At 41.9% G+C, this 24,323-nt stretch overlaps 1 protein-coding gene across 1 annotated transcript in view; it reads right to left on the bottom strand.

Annotated features, from left to right (window-relative positions):
• LOC133346346 (uncharacterized) overlaps positions 1-11,022 on the bottom strand; it is a 29,818-nt gene extending 18,796 nt beyond the window's left edge. The window contains exons 1-8 of the mRNA XM_061557841.1: positions 10,849-11,022; positions 9,452-9,538; positions 8,720-8,826; positions 6,247-6,332; positions 6,005-6,105; positions 5,384-5,554; positions 3,062-3,119; positions 574-665 (exon numbers count right to left, since the gene is read on the bottom strand). Of these exons, the coding sequence (XP_061413825.1) occupies positions 574-665; positions 3,062-3,119; positions 5,384-5,554; positions 6,005-6,105; positions 6,247-6,332; positions 8,720-8,826; positions 9,452-9,538; positions 10,849-11,022 (876 nt within the window). The remainder of the gene's footprint in view (positions 1-573; positions 666-3,061; positions 3,120-5,383; positions 5,555-6,004; positions 6,106-6,246; positions 6,333-8,719; positions 8,827-9,451; positions 9,539-10,848) is intronic.
• Between the last annotated feature and the right edge of the window lie 13,301 nt (positions 11,023-24,323).

Here is a 24,323-nt window from a genome sequence, read left to right as displayed (position 1 = left end):
ACATACACACTTATTTTTTATTTCATCTCTCCACGGTTAAGAATACAGTAAGATACAAGTACAAGATTTCAAGAGAATGATGCAATTTTGTAAACCTCCCAAATTTTCTCCAAATCAATGCCTGCCATACCCCCTCTACTTGACGCTATTCACTAATTCCACTTCGAACTTACACAATGCACGAGCTATATAGCTTCACGTTGCAATACCATCCAGGTCAACCCAACAAACTGTCTGAATGTAAGCAATTGCAACAGCTGATGCATGCATGCCTCTCGTCTGGCCAGCAAGATCCCCCAGTGGGTGCAGTATGCCGGCACTGACCTAACTAATGCCACATGTTCCCAAACTTCCCTCTCATTACTGCTTCGCAGGAGAAGGCGCCAAGAGAACAGACAAGCAGGCCCTGTGAATTATGTGCCCGGTTATGTGCCCTTTACAATGGACGCATTATCATCGTGTTTTTTTTTGTTCTTCCACGGCATTGCGTTTAACGCAACAACAGAAAAAAAAATTTGCTGGCACTAAGGGGGCCCCGTACAAACTGGGGGTCAGGCAAATTGTTGCACGTACCGATGGCAGTGGAATGGGCTGCTCGCACTCCGCTCGTAAAGCCAAAGGGGACTCTTTCCCGGCATCATCTCGGCTTTCATAGACTTGTGGTTCTGCCAGGGGCAAGGACACGTATGAAATAAGACTCCTTGGTGAGTCCTTGTACCTTCAACGGCATTCTCCATCGTGCCCCTGTGCGTTTTTTATTAAACGCAACCAGCACCAGCACCGCCGATCACAAAACAGAGCCGGCAGAGATGGGTCTTTGCAGTCGTACAACTGTTCCTTTGTTATTGGTTTAACCCAGCACATTTAAGTATTGTTTGCTTTTTTTAAATTCACGGCTGCACACAAAACTGCAACGGAGTATATTCGCTTGCCGCTTGCAGAGAAAGGCAACAGTCTGCTGGACGAACTGTAATGGTCGAAAGAGAGAAGGACTGAAGTCACCAATTCACGTGGGATTTGAAGTTCAGAAGTCAACGTTTAGACGCATTACGGCCAAGTCAAAAGATTGCTCAAAATTCCACACTATATGCGATCCATATAATGGGCAATTTTTTTGAATACAGTACTTTCAAATGTCACCAACAATTTGACTGCACTGGAAACAAGAAACAAGATCTTTATTTGTTCTTCCCACAAGCCTTCGTTTTTTTAAACCAGACAACTGAAGTAAAAACTCCTCCCCCCCTCTTTCCCCCACACACGAAATGTGACAAAGTGCGACTTTCAAACGAGGCACGCTGCACTCATTCGCAGCTCGTTAGGGCCCCATGGTCCTGTACAACCTCAGTTAGAGGCTCTGCACAAACAGCCTCGGCAATAATGGAACGTAAACAACTGCCAGCGTGACTAATCCATTTTATTTTGCGACTGTACGGTCTGAGGGGTCGTAATTGCATTTAGTTAGACAAACACCCTCCACTCCAGCGAGCAGGGGGACACTGTTCATGCACTCCTCAATCCCTCCTTTAAAATCCACAGGCGGTTCGCATCCCCTCAACCCTGGGGTATGTGGCAATAATTTTCATCAGCTAATTCGCACAAATATTTTAAACTGCTCCTTCCTTAAAGCTGCAATAATTGCCAGTAATTGGACCTCTTGAGTACGGGGCTGATGACGCAAGGACGAGGGGTTAGTTTCGCCTCTCGTTGCTCAGACAGGCCTGCCACAAAGTACTTCTCAAAGTACACCAGATGCATGCACATGACTTTAGAGAGACGGAAGGACAACACATTTTCACATGCAGAAAAAAAAGGTCGACCACGAACAACAAAGATTCGATACTATGGGGATAAAAAAAACCACTGAGGAATGTCGTGAAGTTTACATGAAGACACGCGATCACGTTTGTATTTTTCAACATTAAGCGTACAGTAGTGCAAGCAAGACGATCCATTACAAGAAGCATTTGACAATTTACAAAAGAGATCTCGAGTTACTAACCATAACCAATACGGTACAGGTGAGCATGTGGAATCAGTAAAATTAATTACCTACATTTTTTTTTTACAGTTGATTAGCACTGCCAAAATATCTTCCCCTAACTTCCCTAAAGAGTGCGACTATGCCGTAGTAAAAATGTAGAAGTAAATTGCACTTGAACTGCATGGCTATTCATCACTTTCATCCCTATTACCAAACAGTGTGGAAGGGGGGGGGGGGTGGAGTGGTGGCGCGGTAGTTAGCGCACTCCACTACGAACCGAGCAGGCTGAATTTGATTCCCATTTGTAGCCAGCATCCGTGGAGAGTGATACCTGAACTGATCATGTTTGCCCACTCATCACCACCCCACAATAATCAGTGTGGAGAAGTATGGTCAATCAACCGACATGACCGATAGAGCATAATTTGGCCGTCATCCGGCAGTGGATGGCCAAAGTACTTGTCCATTACTCAAATGTTATAACAGTACTATTATTACATTGTGCTACACCTACTGGACATTTTCCCTCTATATCCCAGGTGAAAAATGTGTGCATTAAGCTCTCCGATGTGGCTCTGGGTTCTAACATCATGTTGGTCAGCAGGAGGTGCTCTCAGGATGGGGAGCGAAACGTCGGACATCCTGTTGAACAACGTGCGAAACAACCCCGAGAACACATCGGACAGCTGTGCAGCACAACCGCGAAAAATATACGACGCAGGACATGCGTGATCCATTTAAATGATTAAAACTAAAACACTTTAAAATGATAAGCTCAACGAAGTGGCTTGTGGTGTGGAAACGTATCGCAGCCAAATACTCTAAACGCGTGTTTCTAAATGAAGAGAGAACAACCGGAGGGTCCGGAGAAAAATCCACGTGACCACTGGGAGCTCATGCACATTCCAAATATACAGGCGTCAGGGTCGCCATCGAACCCACAACCTCCTTTATACCAGGTGAGGTCGTTAACACCTCTCCTGTAATTTCTAAATCCCCGTGCATACTTGAGGAGTTACACCTCAACAGTGCAGCTGTAGTTGTCAATCCCCCATTTCAACAGAGCACGTATTTTACCTTCAGGATGCCATTTTGCAGTTAACACTTGACCTGTGTGCGGAAATGCCCCGACTGCCTGCTGAGACAGAAACAACTGTCAGAAAATGCAAAAACCTCTGCTGTCCGTACTTAGTGCGAGCAGTTTGAACAAAACACAATCGGAGGTTTGAATTACCTGTTGGCATGGTCCAACCTTCAAAGAGGAGTGTGGCTCTTGCAAAAATGTTAACATCATACTTCTGACTTATTGATCTTACTGGTGGCTGAAGCAGTATTCACCTTGATAACAGCTTATGCAGAATGACAGGGTGCCCAGAAAGTGTTTAAACCGAGTGAAAAATACTATACTGTTATTATAGCTTATTTTGTTAAATGCTAACAAATGCAACATATTATCAACTGACGTAGGATGAATTCACTGAAGGATTTTGTATATGTTACAATAAACGTTTTTGTTTTAAATACTGTGGACTATTACAAAACACGTCTGTGTGTAGTGGCTTGCAATCCATTCACTGTCTATTGACAATTAGATCACAAACTTGCAGTTATTTTAGAACATTAGGGGGAAATATTGATTTGGTAAAAGTCCACAAGTGTGAAATGTATGAAATACATGTAGCCGTGTTGTATCTCTGAAATGGTCCGCGTTCAGGTAATAGCTCGCCACCTGGTGGATAGTACTTGAAATAACGCCTCGTTTTAAATTTGACAACGTTTAATAAATAAGATGGACACACATTTGTGAACAATAGAGGAGGAAGCATGTATAGTCTGTCAACGCGGTAATTCAATTCCAACATTACTCGTGAGATTTGGAGATCGTGCACGGAATGTACAAGATAGCACGAATATCGGTGTTCATGGCCACCTTGAATCACAAATGTCTGATGCGTAATCACATTTAATAGTAGGCTGGCCTGATTACAGTTTACACAAGAGAATATGTCATTACCGTTTAATGATGCTCTTCTGCTTGCCAATTTTTGCAAGCAAAACTCTTAAACATCATCTCACAGATGAATGCATTGTCCCTAATGACTCATCTGAAATAATTTTCTGGAAGTTCTAAAAGTGAATCGCTTCATATCCCGACAATGGGTACACTATATTAAGTCAATAGTATCAGATTTTTTTTTTTGCACCAGTAGTATTTTATTACCGTGCTTTATGCAGTATTTACGCTAAATGAGCGAATGTGAGTTTCGGCAAAATATAAGTTTTCCACATTTTGGGTAACAAAGCACCATGGTTCGAATTACATTTTCTCTATTTTCCTTAAAGCTGCTTCTGGAAAAAGACGACCCTATGTCGATCTGTGAATTGCGGTAAAGAGTTCCACACTTCTCAACGGAACATATCTAAATTTAAAATAAAATTTCTAAATAAAAATTCAAAATAAAAATGCTGTCGTATCTCCCCAAATTTGTGCTATCGGCATCATGGCACGAGGCGACGCATTCATTCCGATCTCTTGCGCAGCAGTGCGGAAGCGGATACCCCAGGAGCTAGCTGTGATATGGAAGCGGATATCCCAGGAGCTACCTCTGTGGTCTCTTCAAGTGACATCTAGTCCACTCTGTAATGAGACAGCACTTTCCCACCCACTCTGCCATAAGGGAGTATGGATTGTCACGTGAGAGTCAGACCAATGTTAACATTTTCTGAGCTGGAATTTAGCCATGTTTTATTTTATGAGGTTACTGGTGACTGGGCTGAGACAACTAACTCACTATGCTCGAGAACTCAGTTTAATTACTGGCGATAAATAAACCTGCATTCGAACCCAGGATATCAGCGGTGCACAGTGCAGAACGCTGACCTCCGAGTAACCCCGGTTACGTTGTCGAAAAGCTCATTAACTCAAGACTTCAAACGCATTTACCACCACCTAACTCAAATCCATGGATGAGAATAGGTTTTCCCCTTTTTCTGGCAACAAAACAGGTGTTAAGATGTTAAAACACCAACCTGAAACCTTTTACAAGGAATCATGTCTGCATTAACCACAATACTTGTGGTCAGAATGCAAACAAAAAACTTACTCTGATAATATATGCATTGTCTTTGAAACTGATTGGTCCACACCAGAGACAGCTTTCTTTTGAGCCTCGTCTCAAACGGTGTTAGACCAGAGGATGCCAAAAGGCCAGAAAAAAGTGGAAGACCTATTCTCATATTTTGGTACTGGCAAAGGAGGTCCCATGATGTCAAATCCATGGCTTGGTAGCATCACGCATGAAATGTGGTGGTCACAAGACGCCCATATGCAATGCACGATGGGAGCCATATCGTCCTGCTGTTTGTGAGCACACCTTTGCGTGTTGCTCTTTGCATTACCTCCAGCTGCTTGGCCTGCTCCTCTACTAACCGCATGAGGCTCTCCACTTGGGCTGTAGCCTGGCAATGGGCCTCCTCGGTCTCCTGGGCCCGTGCCGCGGCTGTGGCCACCTGTCGCTGCAGAAGAGTTCTCTGCACCTCCCAGTCCTGCTGACACGTCTCCAGCATTCTCTTCACGATCGGCACAAGAAACAAACAAAACAAAGTCCCCGAAACATCGTAAGACGAGTAGCGAACAGAAGCATCTGCTTCCAACATTTGGCATCTGAACTGGGCTGCCCTGTCGATTTTAATCCGGTTTTGCACAATGTTAATGTTACTGTTCCAAAATCACTTTTGTGGTGGAAATTAGTCACAGTCTTAACTTCTGGTATAATATTTACGATTCCTGTTCTTGGTACTGCAATTATTGCAATTCACAAAATATTTTAAAAAACACGCATTTTTTTATCGACACCATAAGCAGCTTGGTATAAAATATGTTTTATTCTTGACAATATTTGAAATATATTTCATGCTCCTCGATTTTAAAAACAGCTGAATTATTTAAGTGCAACTTATTCCGTTCGGTATTAAAAACACGACAGTACGGCACAGTACAGTGCTGTGTTGAATCATTACCTTTGTGGCAGCAGCATGGGTTCTGAAATGTTGGCTCTCCAGCGTTTTGATTTCATTCTGTTTCAAAAGTGCCTTCAAGTTCTCATCGTTCTGCTCCATACCTTTTGAAAAACACATTGTAAACGTTAATGGGGTGGCTCATATAAAAATAAATAACGCAATGCATTCCAGTTGCCTTAACATTGATTGTATTTGGCTCCATTTAATTTCACTTTTTAAAAAAGTACCAAGAAACAACGCACCCTTGTAAGCTGCCAGAAGCTTTTCAGTCAGCTGGTTAACATCACCCTTGGCCTGATTCAAGGCTTTTTCTATCCTCTTGCGCCCTCTGGTGGCATCATGGACAATAAACGTGCACTTCGGTACCGCTTTGTACAATCCACAACGTGCAATCTCTCAAAGGAAAGATATGTCACGCTTTTTTGACATTTTATATACGCTGTAAAACATTCAGTTAATATGAGGCATGCAACAACGCGTTAAATTCTACATGCATCGAATTGTGCAAGAATCGATTATATGTAGTGTAGGCAGATCATATTTTAAACTTTGTCTAGGCTATATTTTAATGTTTAAGCAAACAAAATTGTATTAAAAACAAGAAACAATACAAACTAGACCATTACAACGATCCAAAAGCATGGATGCTTCAGTAAAATTGTCACCCAGAATCAAACATGTTAATTAATTGCCAGAGCAGTGAATTGTTACAGGTCTGGTTAATACAGGGTGACCCAAAAAAAACGGGCCCCAACTCTAATAACTCTAATAGGCACGGGGCCCGTTTTTTTTGGGTCACCCTGTATGACCATACACAACTAATTGCATTTCAAACTCCTTAAAAGAACACACATTTTACAGAAGATAAGAGTTTGAGCATTGTCGAACGTTACAATTCATTAACCACTGCCATTAACCAAGCAATGCCATGCATTTTACAACTTTAACGGTCACAGCATATAGGTTAAGAAAGTGCCATCGCCCGTGTTCCAACTAAATAAACAAAGCACACCACCAAATCCCAGTAAACATGGAGCGTTTGGCCAGCGTTGGGCCCAATGGCTCAAATCACATACCAACGTCGCATGTTTCCTGGGATGCACTATCGTCCAAGCAACGTCAAAGTTCTCTGAACCGAATATACTAGGAAGAAAGCTCGACACCACACACAGCACACACGTCTCACGACATTATTTTAACGACCAGAGTTGCAAATGTGCTCACCGGAAGCTTACTAAAAAGGATCAAGCCATGCTTTCGATTTAAAGCTTTCGTGACTGCAGGGATTCATCTTCTTGGTTCTTTCGGTAAAGTCACGTAGAAGGGAAGTAATAAAATAATAAAAATAAAACATAATAAAATAATTCTCACGACGTTTCGGCCACAACGCAAGCAGCCGTCCTCAGGTGAAGACCAGGTCTTAGAGTCGCGGCATCTCTTCAGAAAGGTGAGGGACTCGATTAGCTGAGCCTTCTCATCACGGAGCTTGTTGAAGGCTCTTAAAGTTTTATGGAATCCCACCCCGTAGTGGCGGTTAGATTTCGATGTAAAGCTTTCGTGACTGCAGGGATTCATCTTCTTGGTTCTTTCGGTAAAGTCACGTAGAAGGGAAGTAATAAAATAATAAAAATAAAACATAATAACAACACAAGCAGCCGTCCTCAGGTGAAGACCAGGTGTGTCGAGGCGACAGCGTCGCTTGTGTTGTGGCCGAAACGTCGTGATAATTATTTTATTATGTTTAATTTTTATTATTTTATTACTTCCCTTCTACGTGACTTTACCGAAAGAACCAAGAAGATCATGCCATGCTTTAGAGTTCATGAAGTAATTGCAAGCAGCAGTCCATTCCGCTACATAAAACATCTACGTATATAAGTTAATTATTGTTGGGTCAAATACCAAACATTACTGCAGCACACATTCCCAACACACAGACAAGTGGTAATAGCTTGATGCTTAAGAAGGACTTGCAAGGAGGCATCCTTATTTGCCTGTACAGGAAAAATGCACACATCTGGGTCATGCAGAAAGCTATTACATCCATCAACTACGACCTCATGAATGTTTGTCATTGTCTACATCAGTAAATGCTGAAACGTTTCCACCAACAGCAAAAGTTGCTTAAAATGTAGACACACTCAGACACCATTTCTATATAGGATCGATTAGAGTGAAACATCCCGATTCTGCTGATATTAGGGTACACTATGGGGAGATCCTATTCCCTCCTGTTGTATCGTGCATGTTATGCTAATCCACACAGCGTAGCATGGGTGAATTCAGATCATAGATAATGCCAACGGATCACTTCCTTCCTGGTCAATTCAAGTCTGCTTCAATCCACAAGGAATACCATTCATGAATGTGCCACCCCTTCCAGGTGACTCTTATCGTCTATGCTTTAAGCGGCGCAGATAATAAGATGAATAATATACTCGTGGGAGATTACATCTGGATAACATTTGGTTGGGTCAAATTCCCAGGTATAAACTAGTAATATATATAACTTGCTACAATTTCTGGGTTGTGTGTTTTATCACCGATTTCTAAAATGTATTTAATACAATTAAATAAATGTGCGGATAATGGGGAGATCCGTGAATCAAAGTGCGGGGGTGGATAATCAGAAGAGTGGGTAATAGGACAGCAGTTAATAGGCGTTGTACTAAATTAATGCATGGGTGTGAAATATATTTGTAAAAGTAGGTTTACTTTTTTGTTCCTTTTGAATCAAGGATGCTCAGATAGGACATCATCTCCTTACTAAGCTCAAGCATCCTCTGGGTCGCATTCTCAGCAGAGAGCAGTGCTTCCTGAACCTGATGTAAGATCACATTGATGACAAATGTTACTTGATGGATAAAAAAATGACAGTTGTGAAAAGCCCTTCACATATACAATAAAACATTTAAAAATCCATTACATTTCGATTTAAAGCTTTCGTGACTGCAGGGATTCATCTTCTTGGTTCTTTCAGGTAAAGTAACGTAGAAGGAAAATAATAAAAATTAAACAATATAAAATAATTCTCACGACGTTTCGGCCACAACGCAAGCAGCCGTCTTCAGGTGGAGAACAGGTCTGTCGAGAAGGCAGAGTCTGAATGGCTCTGCCTTCTCGACAGACCTTCTCGACAGACCTGTTCTCCACCTGAAGACGGCTGCTTGTGTTGTGGCCGAAACATTGTGAAAATTATTTTATTATGTTTTATTTTTATTATTTTATTATTTCTCTTCTACGTGACTTTACCGAAAGAACCAAGAAGATAAATCCATTACAGTTCGCACAATGTATTGTTAATAAGCAGACAAATTATCAAGTACATTTCAAACAAGAAAATCGCGTGTACAATTATTTTCCATTTTTTAAATATTTCTAAGCATGTAGAATGATTACAAAAATGCAGGTGCAATTACATTCTCTGCAGGGACTGAAATCCCATACCTTTTCAGTGGAGTCGTCAAAGTCGAGAACATCTCTGTCAACGGTCTCTTCATAATCCGAAGGAAAACGTGAATTCTTACTGAAGAACTGTGTTTCAGTGCAGAGTAAAACACACGGCCGATGAATGACGCAACAATTCATAAACCATTTGAAAAGCGAAAATCAAACACTGACCATACTCATAATCAACGATTTTTGGGTTTAGATCGCGTTTATTTATAAATGTGTCGTAACCCTCCACCACCCGACACGGCCAATCAGTAAAAATGTGTCACGTTGACAAAGACAAATAGTTCACTGCTTTAGCCCACCGGTGTGTTGAAGCAACAACATTTACAATTTGAGTACGACGTTTCGCTGGTAATTGCAATCAGCATCATCGGGCAATTCGCCAGATTGGCCGTGTCGGGTGGTGGAGGGTTACGACACATCTATAAATAAACGCGATCTAAACCCAAAAATCGTTGATTATGAATAAGATTGGTCGCGAAAGCCTACGTGTTAAACTGACTGACCATACTGCATAGCAGTCCTGCAGCGTGACCTTCACATTTTAAACACCGGACATAACAAGTAACGATGTGATGACCTGTTTTCGTCGATCATGCAGTTTGCTCTTGGGGCCGTCCATAAATGACGTCATACAATTTTAGACGATTTTTGACCCCCCCCCCCCCCTTCGTCACACGGCGTCACAAAAAGTCAGACCCCCCACTCAAATATGACGTCACAAAGCTCTGCCCCCCCCCCCCCCAAAAAATAAAACATGCTTCAAATCGCTTTAAACTATTGTCATGTGTTGCTTAGTTAATGTGCGCTGCACTCTGATGTTGTAGGAGAAAACATTTATAAAAGTCTATTTAACTAAGTAGAACGTGTTGTCTATATTTATGCAAAGTTGCGCATTTTGATGTGACGTCACATTTCTCAAACCCTACCCCTCTCGTCACATCGTCACAAATGTCTGACCCCCCAGGTGCGTGACGTCGATTTATGGACGGCCCCCTAGTTCTCATTCCCTATGTTTAAGGAAAGGCCACAATGCCCATCGCTTAACTGATAAGAAAGAGGGGCTGGGGTGGGGGGGCTCATTAGCCTTCAGCCCCCCCCGCCACTCCTCCCACTTCCCCTCCTCCGATGCTGCATGTCTGCAGTACCGTATCATTTCATACCGCAATGATTATATATCGCAATGGAACGCAGCAAGCTAGTCATTATACTCCGACCATTGGCATCTTCGTTCTTTCGTAAAGCAGAGAAATAATAAATAATAAAATAAAACTTATTAATTTCGACGTTTCTACACAACATCAAATTTCAGTGTCGAAAGAACAGTCTGAATACCTGCTGTTGCTACAGTACTTTCCCGTCCTCGCGTATCACAAAAGAAGATTCACCTCCTGCAGCTGGGTCAGGACCTGCTCTTGTTGATCACAGGTCTCCTGAAAGCCCACGATGAATACGGTCACCTGCTGCTCGTACCTCTTCCTGTCCAGCACGTTCGACAGGAGGCCCTCCAACTGATCCTTGCAACACACACGACGCGCGCGCACGGTTGCAACCACAGTCATACTCTTTGGTTCTTTCGGTAAAGTCACGTAGGTAGACAATAAAATAAATCACGACGTTTCAGGCGCAACACAAGCGTACCGTCATCAGGTGACCATCAGGTGACGGACGCTTGTGTTGTGCCCGAAACGTCGTGATTTATTTTATTGTCTACCTACGTGACTTTACCGAAAAAACCAAAGAGTATAGATTCCTGCAGTCACGAAAGCTTCAAATCAAGATTGATATTGGTTGATTGTTAAAATCGTATTGCTTGTTGGATTGTGCAAATGTAGTGTCTCTTAATCAATCCACTGCTGGGAGAAGTCCTCCCCATGCCGTGCGGGGTTGTGTGATCGTACATCCGTCACCGCACCTCTGATTAGCACGGCTGGGAAGTACGGTGCGAAAGAAGTTCAACATACACACATACTGGCCAATGTATACATGTCAATATTTAATTAAGGAAAAGTTAAGGACATGTCGTAAGAGTGCATATGGATTGAGAGCCTTACAGATGCCAGTTATTTCGATGTTTGGTTGATCAATATTACATGCATCTTATGTGTTTTAAGTGTTGCAAATACCAGGTCCTCCAAAACTTCATGCTCGTCCTGCTTTTATACGAATCGAAAACTTGCCGGCTACTCTCTTCGTACGCCTCCACAGTCTTTAAAGGGGCATGCCACAAAATACCACAAGCAGAATTGTTAAGTCATGGGTTTCATCCACGTTCAACAAATAGTCTTGATTTAGATAGATTAATGCAATAAATACAATATGGGAAATAATCTGTATTTTTTACGTAATGTATAGATGGAATGACATGAACATGATGTATAAAACAGTGGGACATGGACATTTATCACACGTCCCCGAAAATACAACATTCGATGAATACCCTTACATTCATGAGATCTAAAAATACGCTGGCGAGGATTTGCACATCGTATACAGTCACAGACACACACACGCATATCTCATAAAATCACGGTACTGTATCTATTTTCATTGGCAACGTACCGCATCAACTCTGCACTTGATGCGTTCCAGCTCTTCCTTTGTTTCATTCCAGCTGCCTGTTCTTCTGACCATGAGTCACGCGATGGAGGACATTCTTCACCTGCGTGTCGCTCACTCTCTGCTCCTCCGTCTCCTGCCACTCTCTCGCCTGCCTCCGAAGGGGACCTCTCGAGCTGGGAGCTTCACCAAAGTAGGTCGTCTGACGCAGACGTTGCAGGCCCGTTCCTTCTCTCGTCTGCATGTTCTGAGTGTTCAGCCTCATGGGTCTGAGCTTTGCACGAGCTTGTCCACTCAGCACAGCCCCACTCTGACGGCTGTCCATCCTGAGCGTTCACGAATTTATATTTGGCGAACCTTAACGAATTGGCTGTCGGACGGTGGTGGGTTAACGACGTATTTATATGTACGCGATCCACCCCCCAAAAAAACGTTATTATGGAGAAGATTGGTCGCAAAAGCCTACGTGTTAAACGCATGTATTATTTATTATTACATCATAGCAAACTATGAAGTAAAACACTTCAACAAATTTGTTTCAATAATCAAAATAATTAATGTGAAGTAATATTTCAACTTTATACCACTGATGTGTAATTGTTCAGATAAAGGAAACAGCAAATCGGTCGCACGATTTCAACTATACAAAAACAACAACAAAAATTGCTGTCCAACTGGCTTTAGATGTCGCACAAGTACCACAGCAGGGGCACGCGTGTTGGTATGGTCAAGTGTGTATTGTTCCGAACGTGGTTTGTTGATGCAAATGTGCACTCACCCATGCGCTAAAGTTAGTGTCGCGTGTTGATGTTGCCAAGAGACGACGCCACGCGTCACTGTGTCTACTCGATCGGAAACTTTGAAACTTTGTTCAGCCATTGAGCAATTATTTATACACGGATAACCGTGACGCCTTTGAACACACACACCAAAAAAATACTTCGGACTGAACAATGTCCCTCCACGCTTCAGGGGTGTTAAAACGTATTTGAATATTTTGTGTTTCCCAAAATTATTATCCAAAATGCTGTATATAATGTTCTATTAATATATACACACAGATACATTTAGTGTAGAAGCCAAATAACCAGACAATTCATACTAGTATTTGAATAAATGTCGGTAAAATGTACAAATTAACGGCGATGTTTAACACTTTGATGATGTGGGGGCAAACAAACGTGATGTCCATTGTGAAAAATTCTGTTGCAGCATTTTAACATTATCAACACCAGATGGCGATACAGGCCGTCGATTATTTGGTCAAAAACTGTTTGTGCAGTGGAGATTTCCTTCCCTCGTTGAGTCCATCTCGACACGAACGATGTTTTCATTCTTAGTCAGCTCATTCATCATAGCCACGTCATTCATCATAGCCAGTTTCATTCATTATAGCCAGTTTCATTCATTATAGCCAGATCCATCTTCTTGGTTCTTTCGGTAAAGACGTGACTTTACCGAAAGAACCAAGAAGATGAATCCCTGCAGTCACGAAAGCTTTAAATCGAAATATAGCCAGATCATTCATTATAGCCAGTTTCATTCATTATAGCCAGTTTCATTCATTATAGCCAGTTTCATTATAGCCAGATCATTCATTATAGCCAGTTTCATTCATTATAGCCAAATCATTCATTATAGCCAGATCAATCATTATAGCCAGTTTCATTCATTATAGCCAGTTTCATTCATTATAGCCAGTTTCATTCATTATAGCCAGGTCATTCATTATAGCCCGGTCATTCATTATAGCCAGTTTCATTCATTATAGCCAGTTTCATTCATTATAGCCAGTTTCATTCATTATAGTCAGATCATTCATTATAGCCAAATCCGTTACAGAGACAATGCATATATTATCAGAGCATGTGTTTTTGTTAACATGTTCATCACAAGTACGTGTTGTTAATGCAGACAGCATTCATTGAAAAATGATTCTGTTTGGTATTTTAACATCTTAACACCTGTTTTATTGACAGAAAGGGTAAAACCTATTGTTATATGAAATAAATTCATTGAAACAAATACTGTGCAACAGACCACAGAATATGAGATACAAATTAGTTTACAAATTGACCGTGAAAAGCCATAGCTTTTAATCCATTATGGATATATATTTTTTTCTCTTCAGCAAAATAATCATTTTCATGTAACTAATGGATATTAATACCATGAACTATGTGTATGTATTCAACTAAAGGAACTGTTTAACCTCCTATGCTACAGGACTGCTGCAACTCTTATTGTGTGTTTTTCACAGATGCATCCTATTGTCCACTGTTTCATGGATAATTATATTATTTTGTGCACGTTTGTCATCCATTTGCTATACATTTAGCAGATTGTCCACTTAGGGGCCGTCCCTAAATGACGTCACGCGATTTTGGATGATTTTTGACCCCCCCCCCCCTCGTCACACGGCGTCACAAAAAGTCAGACCCCCCCTCAAATATGACGTCACAAAGCTCTGCCCCCCCTACCAAAACCATATTTCCATTTTGAAAATAAAACATGCTTCAAATCACTTTAAACTATTGTCATTGTAGTGCGTATTTAATGTGGCGCTGCACTCTGATGTTGTAGGGGAAAACATTTGTTAAAAAGTATATTTAATTAAGTAGAACGTGTTGTCTATATTTATTTAAAGTTGCGCATTTTGATGTGACGTCACATTTCTCACCCCCCCCCCCTCGTCACACATCGTCACAAATGTCTGACCCCCCCCCCCCCAGGTGCGTGACGTCATTTATGGACGGCCCCTTATTAAATCATAGATGAGAAGTCACGTGGCAAATGTATCCTATTATCTATGCAGCTAGAAGTTGTTTTCACTATTTTCAGCATATGCAGAGGAATAGAATAATTATCATTAAACGTGTGTTTTGAGGTCCCTTTAGACTCACAACGGGACAAGCCTTGCCAGCAACGTATAGACATTCCAAATGAACAACATCCCTGAGTGTGAGCATGAGTGTAGTGTGATAATAAACGTGAACATTACAACAGATTTATACACGTACAATATTTAACAACAACAAAATCAACGGCCCTGCCACCCGGAGATACTGATGCACACCGACCACCAGATAGGCAGCTTATAGCCTCACTTCTCAACTGCCTAAGCACACTTTATCTCATTTAGACACGGATATTATCGAGAATTTGAAAAACGTGCCTGATGCCCAGACACAACTTTCCAGTGATTCGCGTAAATCCCCCGTGGCCAATTGGCAAAAAGGCATGACAAGATGAAATCACGGTTGTTGAGTTTAAAACGGCGAAGGGTGCAAGCCCTGCAATGTATTCCTCACGTCACTGCCGGCGGACTGGCCTCCACGAGTGGAGCTTCCTCGAGCTGAGAGTCACGGGAACACCCACACTTTACCCCACCGCACACAAGCTGCTGATCGCTAGCGGTATACCCATTTGTACAACTGGTTGATAGAGATGGGGAAGGCGGGTGGGGGTTATTAACAAGTATAACCCGTAAAAACAAAGTTTTTCACTATAAATCCTTTATATGCGTGGCGGCTAGAGTCCTCTCGTCCTCTGGCTTGAGATGGCTGCTACATATGGGTCAGATGATTGCATTGCACCGTTAAGCAATTGGTAATTAAATATACTATTTTTGTCCTAAAAAGTGTAACATTTTGGAATTTCTTTTTTCACGAACATTAATTGTCACGCACAACGAGTCTGTGTGGAAAATGTCAGCTCGATTGGATCACGGGAAGTGGGTTAAAAAACGATCGAAATATTTGATAGGTCGTAAGCAAGCAAGTTAACTTAATATAAAGGATTTACAAATAGCCCATCGGTTCAGTTTCAGTTTTCAGTTTCATTTATTTGGTATAGCCCTGTGAGCCATTCGGCTCTTGAATCGGGTGCAACCGCAACAAACAAAAAAACAAAAACATGAACCAGAAAACATCTTAAAGTGACTATGCGCAAACAGAAAAATCCAGGAAAAAACTGCAAAGTCTTCCAGAAAAAAAGCACCGTTACACCAACGCTGTGCAAAAATCCCAGTGGGATGCAAGTCAAACAACAACAACAACTGCCTCTCCCGGAGAACGTAACGGAGACCACGTGCCGCTACTCGTTACACCGCAGAAGCATCCCTCATACAAATTTAACCGCAGTGGGCCTATTTAAATATATCAGATTGCTTCCTCAATCACGCTGCTCTAATTCCTTTCCAAGTATGACCTAACCCAACGAGACTGCATGTTCGCATGTTCCCATCACCTACGCACGGACCAGGGTTTGTAAACCAGATCAAAAGGAAGCCCTCTCCGTTCGCAGCAAACGCTGTTCAGTTAGTTCACGAGCAATGCGAGGAAGAAAAAAACAATACACCTCTTGACGGAGTGAAGGGACAGCTCTGGCAGTCAGCCGTAGACGAAATGAGAGCCGATTGCTTTTGCAGCAATAAGCAAACCATCTCATGCAGTTCCGTACATTCCAGAGGATAATGCACAAAACAGAGATGGGAGACGCATCTGGTTCCAGTTAAGAGTAGCCTTGGGAAATGGTTGGGTCCCTGATTCAGAGCCAAATATATACACAGAGCTATACTACGTATTTAATGTTGTTCAATAATCACAATGACCGCTCTACTCCTCTGCTTGTTCCGCAACACAACGCTGCAATGTTTACAATGAAAGTCGTTAATGCTAAATAGTTTTGACTGCTTTAAATGTCAGCTGTTATAAATGTCACGTTAAAAAACTTCGCGTTCAAGAAAGATATTGTGAGGTCATTTTTTGGCGAACGTCATGTTTTAATTACTAAAATATATTTTCCAGTAGCACTTACGTACGTTTATCTTTAATACATCACATCTGTATTCATTTAGACAATTAATTTAATTCGGTAAATCATTAACATCTTATTCTTCGTTTGATTTCTCACATTTAGAGGCCTTTATCAATCCACTGCTGGATGAAGGTCCCCCCCCCCCCAATCCGTGTCGGTCATATGGGTTGATTTACCATACTTCACCACGCTGGTCATTTCGGGTTGAATGAGTGCACAGGATCGGTTGCTAATATCACTCGATCTCCACTGATTTTAGCCGTGGCCGGGAATTGAAGTCAGGCGACTGTGTTTGCACCGCAGTCCACTGCGAGCCAATGCGTCACCGCTCCGCCCGTAATTCGGTGCAATTACCTTATACAACGTCTCTGCGGGAAGCCCGCTGTTCTTTCCCTGGCAGTTCGTCCTCCTCCACCTTCCAAAGGGCACCCCTGGTGCTGCTGAATATAAATCATCAGGGATGGAGAAGGCACGCGAGTTCGTGGTGTACAAAATATGCGGGGGCCGGGCCTTGTGCACGCGCATGCCACGACTAAGATGAGTGGAGAACAGTGATACCACCGTAACCGATTATGTGCACGAATCAGCCCCCAAATGTAGTCTCCCATCATGATCTCGTTATACTGTCCTTGAACACATTGTGACTTAAGGCATCACAGAAGGTGGGAAGTGACTTGATGGTTGATAAAGCACACCACACAAACAACAGACTCAAATTCCAGTTTCGAGCACGGAATGTATGCGAAAAATGTTTTTCAATTGATTCCAAAAAAAAACCTCATCCGAGTCTCAACACTCATTTTAAGGAGGTTCCTGGCCTGGGGTAGTTGGGAATTCTTTTTTACGCGTGGGAAGAGACTAGTGTCTAGAGAAAGTCGCTGCATTAGGAATAAGATCACTCGATCTCTACACAACATCGACAACCTATTTTCTGTACTGCGTCGTAAAGGTATCTAAGTGTCTTGCGTGTCGTTGTCACACATATGCTCCTTCCTCCGATAGATCCACCAACGCCGCCTTCAAAGTCCAATGGGTAATACAAACATGCACCACCACGCCAGTTGATATGCAATACAAAATACTATACACTTTGTCAACCCACTGTTGGATGAATAATTTTGTAACCATACTTCACCACTCTGGTTCACTGCCGATGAATATAACAACAATGTGCATCTGATCTGTCAACTGCTGGGTCAATGGACTCCTCACGGTACCGGCGGTTGTTAGACAATACTTCCCCATGCTGGTCAGTGCAGGCGAGTAATCCAGCAACGCAATGTAAGTCACTTCCATTTGGCACGTAGCGTAGGATAAAAAAAACTTGGGCAGGTTATTTAGTTATTATTATCATTGACCATTGCTATATTATTCCCTTTCACAAGCGAGACGAAGTAGTTCAAAGTTGTATTCTCATGACGAAATAAATCATGCAGACAATGTGTCTCGTTCGCGTATCCAATCTCCCCAAATAAAAAGAAAATGCGATTGGATCGCCCTATTTGCTGTTCTGCGTTCAAGGATACTTCCATCAACCCCCTTTCTCGCCAGCCTCGGGTCATGCACCACACGAGCAGAATCGAAGCCTCCTATTTCTGACTTAAAACTTTCATTACTGCAGGAGTTTATGTTCTTGTTTTTTTTGGTAAAGTCACGCAGATAGAAAATAAAAATAATACGAGACAATATGGGAACCTCATTTGCCAGTAAAAATATGATAATTGTTTTTTACCCTTCTATCTGGCAACAAAATTGACACCTTTTTACAAGGAGTCATGTTTGCATAGACCGCAATACCTGCAGTCATTTTGGCGTCATCTGGTCCAACCCATGTGAGACTAGGCTCTAAGGAAAGCTGTCTCGGGTGTGGACCAATCGACTTCAAGGACAGTGCACATTATCAGAGTTATGTTTTTTGTTTGTATTATGACTGCAGGTATTGCGGTCTATGCAAACATGACTCCTTGTAAAAGGTGTTAGTTTTGTTTCCAGATAGAAGGGTAAAAAACCAATTATCATATTTTTACTGGCAAATGAGGTTCCCATAGTGTAGATGCTTGCCCCGAGCTGTCATACTCTGATGGTGCATTGTCTTTGAGTTGTGCGCCTTTTGGCGTCATCTGGTCCAACCCATGTGAGACTAGGCTCTAAGGAAAGCTGTCTCGGGTGTGGACCAATCAACTTCAAGGACAGTGCACATTATCAGAGTTATGTTTTTTGTTTGTATTATGACTGCAGGTATTGCGGTCTATGCAAACATGACTCCTTGTAAAAAGGTGTCAGTTTTGTTGCCAGATAGAAGGGTAAAAAAACAATTATAATACGAGACAATTAAGGTGTCAGTTTTGTTGCCAGATAGAAGGGTAAAAAACAATTATAATACGAGACAATTTTAAAATAAATAAATACAATTTAAAATTATACAATCAAAAAACCCCCCATCACCACCACTACCAGTTCGTTATCTCATCGTAAACGTCGTCGCCATCTCCTTCCAGACTCGTGCGCATAACGGGGAAGGAGTGCGAAGACTTGCACGTTCAAATAAAACAACAATAACAAACAAAAAACTACTCTCGAGTTTCTGCTGATGGCCGGATTTGTGTTCCTCGTTGCTGTCGCGGAGTTGTTTTTGATTGCAACGGTTTCTGCTTGGCCTGGAATTCGCTTGCTCCGTCGTGGCTTTCATTTCCGCTTGTTACTCGTTTAAAAATGACATGAAATTAGAGTGTAGGCTCATGTAGCAAAAAAAAAAAACTCAAAACGTTTGTCAATAACACTGCCTTAAAATAAAATTAAAACATATATAAATCGGCGACATTTGAAGGAGGGCCATTGACCGAAACGTCGTCGATTGTGTATATTTTTTCTATTCAGGCAATGCTCTTTCCTTCTGATGACGATCGCTTATGTTGTGATGGAAACGTCGAAGTTTTTTGTTATTTTCTTTGAACCATCTAGGTGACTTTACCGAAAGACCAAAAGAATACACTGGTCAACACACTTTTTCTGGCATAAGGTATTCCAACGGTTTTAATGTAATTTTGAGGTTTTTGAGATATCAAATATTGAATTTTCAATAAAAACTGCAGAAGAAAAATATTATAAACACACTATCCTAAAAATACAGCACCATATTTTAACACTAAAGCAGTCACTGACTCGCAACAATTTGCAATCATAAGTGACAGAGTTAATTTCGGGTAAAATCAATGAAAATGGGGTATGCCGATAGCATAAAAATGAGATGTGATAGAGCATATCTGAGATCAGATTTGGAATCAGCACCCTGAAATTAGTCTAGAACAGCTGCAAAAGTCCAGGCCAGAATTTTTATTTTTTATTGTTGACCAGTGATATGAATTCCCGCAGTCACGAAATCTTTAAGTCAAGATTCAAGGCAATGCTATTGCCGACGACTGTCACAGTGATACGACTCCGCTGCTCCTGACGCGGTTAACCTGGGCTTGACCATCTCAATGTGAACATCGTAGTCGTTGCCCTGCATCCACATCAGCCGCACGAAAGAAGAAGAAGGAAATTGAAGATTCTGTTGAGGTTTTTGCGTTGTCGATTGTGCTTGTGCACCACAGCCAACGCAGCATCCCATAAATAATATGCGAAACACGTCAACTGTATATGCGCACGGACTGTAGTCTATCACGCAAGATTGTTTTACGAAGGCAATCTAGCACGCTGCGAGCCCTGTTATGTTTAGCTGTTGAGGACGTTTATTATTGCGCATATATTATTTATAGCGGAGTACTCACATATGACTTAATTTGCAATGCGTGTCCCAGTACTCAAATAAAGTAAGAACAACAAGTAAGGTGCTCAAGTCAATTCCTGAAGGAGCTCCCAGCACATGGAGCGAAACGTCGGACATCGTGCCAGCAACATACGGTACAACCCAGAAACAGATTCGAAAGCTGGAGAGCACAACTGTGCACACCTGGGCACTAGTGTGTCCACAGCCTTCACACGATTATTACAATAAAAAAAACACTGTAGAGTGTATATATTCCTCCTCTGAACAATGCTACGCCATGCCTTCGGTAAGATTAGATATCTTCTTCTTGGTTCTTTCGGTAAAGTCACGTAGAAGGGAAATAATAAAATAATAAAAATAAAACATAATAAAATTATTCTCACGACGTTTCAAGAAGATGAATCCCTGCAGTCACGCAAGCTTTAAATCGAAAATTAGATATCTTGTCAATGTATCACAATTGAATGACGATAATCTACAAAGACTTGCTACATCTAACAAGCTGCGCAGTAGACACGCACGCCACTATCGTGTGATCCGTATGAAAGCCAAATAATTTCACGAACGCGGGTGTGTTGGCTTTTACTGCTCGTGAATTCATTTAGAATGAACGTGCGTTTCGAGTAGTTGGCTGCTCTAAATTTCCACATTGTAAGCCACTTCGTTGAGCTTTCACTTGTGGCCAGGTTGCTTCAGAAAAAGAGCTCAAAAGCTCAGGGGGCCTTAATGGTAAAAAAAATGTAATAATTGTTTTTTACTTAAAATTGTGGTAATTAGATTGATGCCAACAAATTAAACCACTTATGTTTATTAATGGCAACGTTGGGGTGCTGATATTATTTTTTTTGGCAACTGAAAGGCCCCAATGGAATATTAAGGGAGCCCTATAACATGCATCCCTGATTGGGCTTTGATCGTGGGCTTGCAAGTTTGACAATTAATCCAATGCCAGGAATTCGAGAGCGTAATGGGATGAAGATGTCTGAATGCTCCGCAATGCACTCGCATTGCACTGTAACGACTGACCCTGAGCACGTGTCTCCCGTCAGCATCTCTTGACACTCTGGGCTCCGATGCACTCACCCCTGCCTCTGTGCATGACAATAGATTCAGCAGTAGATTGACCATGGCTGCCGCAGACGATTATCGATTCATAGATACCACACTGATAAATGTGGAGGAATTGTAGAAGAAACAACCTATTGTTTAAAAGCCTCGACACAAAGGGTAAAGTGATGAAACAGCGACGGGGACAAGAATTTAATTAGACAAATTAATAGTTTATAATAATTCTAAGCTCAAATGCATCAACTACACACCATGCGATTTCAAATGGCACTCGCATGCATTGAAATCGATGGAGCCTTCTGCTGGGATGAGTTCTCTGGCCAACATTGGGTGGATTCAGATTGGCCATTGAATAAACTCGAATTTCGGCGGCCTGTGCGCCTCGCCCGTCGGCCCCACGAATGTCCTTTTACCCCCCTCCCTCCCCCAAATGTGTGCAGCTACTCCTGACTCTCTTGTACATAGGATGTGTAGGCATATATAGTCACGAGATAGTAGATACTACTGACTCTATCGTATGTAGGGTGTGTAGGCATATATAGTCAGTAGATAGTAGATACTACTGACTTCTAATAATTATATTGTATATAGGATGTGTAGGCATATTTGCCTATAAAATAAATTTATTTTGGGGGGGGGGTCGATCATTTTTGTGAACCTGTTGGATCAACTTTTTACCCCACATCTGGGGGGTGGGGGAGATTACTTTCTATAACTTTTTGATTCAGGTCTTCTGAAAGGTTCTCATATAATTTAGCTGACGGACAAATGGAACGCCGGGCTTTTATAATAGACAGATGGAGTTTTTGGCATGACCTTGTTCAACACAATGGGCCTAATCTAAACTTTTGTTTCGTATACATTTACAGTCAACAAACATTAAGTGTGTTGAAGTGGTAGCACTGGCAGAGCGCGTCGACTAACATTAGCGGCAAGTGACATCAAAACCAATCCTGGCACTCACCCACCCTTCACCAAACCTGCACTGAGCAGCGTTGTGATGTATGATAAATTAATAAATAACCCCCCCCCCCCCCCCATTACTGACATGCCCTGGAGAAGAAGCCTTCGTTCACTCGTGAATTGACAGTGGCTAGGATCAAACAAAACATGTTTATCCTGTACATTCATGGATACGAAAGCGACTTTATACGTCAAAAGACGAACGGTCTGGATTTGTGTTCAAATTCAGAAATGAAATTGATGCAGTCTGGAATTGTGTTAAAATGAGAAATGGAATTGATGCAGTCTGAATGTGTGCAAATGGAAGAGATTATAACACTCAAGAGGGCTTAGCTGTGAACGTAGAGTAGACTAGAGATGGCAACCGCTAGCCTAACACGTGAGCCCTCGAACATGTGGCAATTATTATCGACGCAGCAATCGCTGTGTGCCAGGGAAGGACATATACGTCCACTGGCAGTAATTATATATTTTTTCATCGCCGGAGACGCACAAGCTTAGTTCTCGGCTCACGTCGGCTTGCAAGTAGACGTACACGTTCCAACATGTACAGCCCATTGTCAATCTACTGCTGAATGAGGGCCTCCACACACCATTATGCTGATAGTGGGTGTTATTTGAGTACTTCACATTGCTTAGTGAGGGTTGGTGAAGATAGTCAGCATGTATGTGGAAGTATGAACGTTGGAATTCTTTCGCACCGTACGTAGCAAACCGTGCTAATCGGAGGTGCGGTGGGAGGGCCAGCATACTAAACACAAAAAAACTGTTCTGAAGAAATTATTTCTCAATCTAGGTTTAAAGGTGCATAGCTCCAGTAGGGTTCTTAATAAGGGAAGCATTAAATGACAAAACTGCAATTCCCCCTCGCCCCCCCAGCCTGTAAGGGCTGTCATCTACTGTGTTCAACAATTTATTTACGATTCAAGCTCAACCCTGCTCATCTTCTGAGATCTGATGAGTCAGGGAGCATCCCACGTGATTTGGTCTCGGTCACAAGTTTAAGAACTCTGGTTTTTCCTGTATAGTCAAAACTGCAAATTCATTGAAACAATTGTCATAAATGAACTTTAAAAAAACTAAATAAATTGTTGACTTGTAAATACGGGCATAGATTCTGCCCGTTTAGTTGTATATTTTTTAAATACACAACTTTCACATGCCTGATATCACTAGTTGTTCATTGTTATACATTACCGACGGTTAGGGACAAGCTACTCATGTCTGAATAAGAATTAATCTTCTTAATGTGTACTAGGATTAACCAACACTACATCAGTGACATCATAACCTGCTCGGCACTCTATAACACAACAGCGTTCTTATACTCATAGCTTACGCTCTTTTATGTGCCATTAGTTTAATCTGTGCTGTGTGACATCACAGCGTGCTCTGTAACTACACTGCATGCTATTCTTTGTGACATCACAGCTTGCTCGGTGCTCTATGCCATGACGGCTTTCTCTGTGCTCTCTAACATGACAGCATTGTGCACTGATATCACACCTTGAACTCTTGCTCTGTGACATCACGGCATACCCTGAGAGTGACATGTCCTGCCTAAGCCCACTTACTTGTTCGAACAGTGAAACTTATGTCTAACCCGTGTGTTCCTCCTCCTGCTCTTCAGTGCAATGCCAAGCATGCTACTCTCCGTCGCTCTTCGCGCACATTTCACCCTGTTAC

Source organism: Lethenteron reissneri, chromosome 24, assembly GCF_015708825.2.
Source record: "Lethenteron reissneri isolate LAM-NWPU_2019-01 chromosome 24, ASM1570882v1, whole genome shotgun sequence".
NCBI lineage: Eukaryota > Metazoa > Chordata > Hyperoartia > Petromyzontiformes > Petromyzontidae > Lethenteron > Lethenteron reissneri.
Note: the sequence above shows the minus strand (reverse complement) of the source record. Positions and strands in the feature narration are given on the sequence as shown.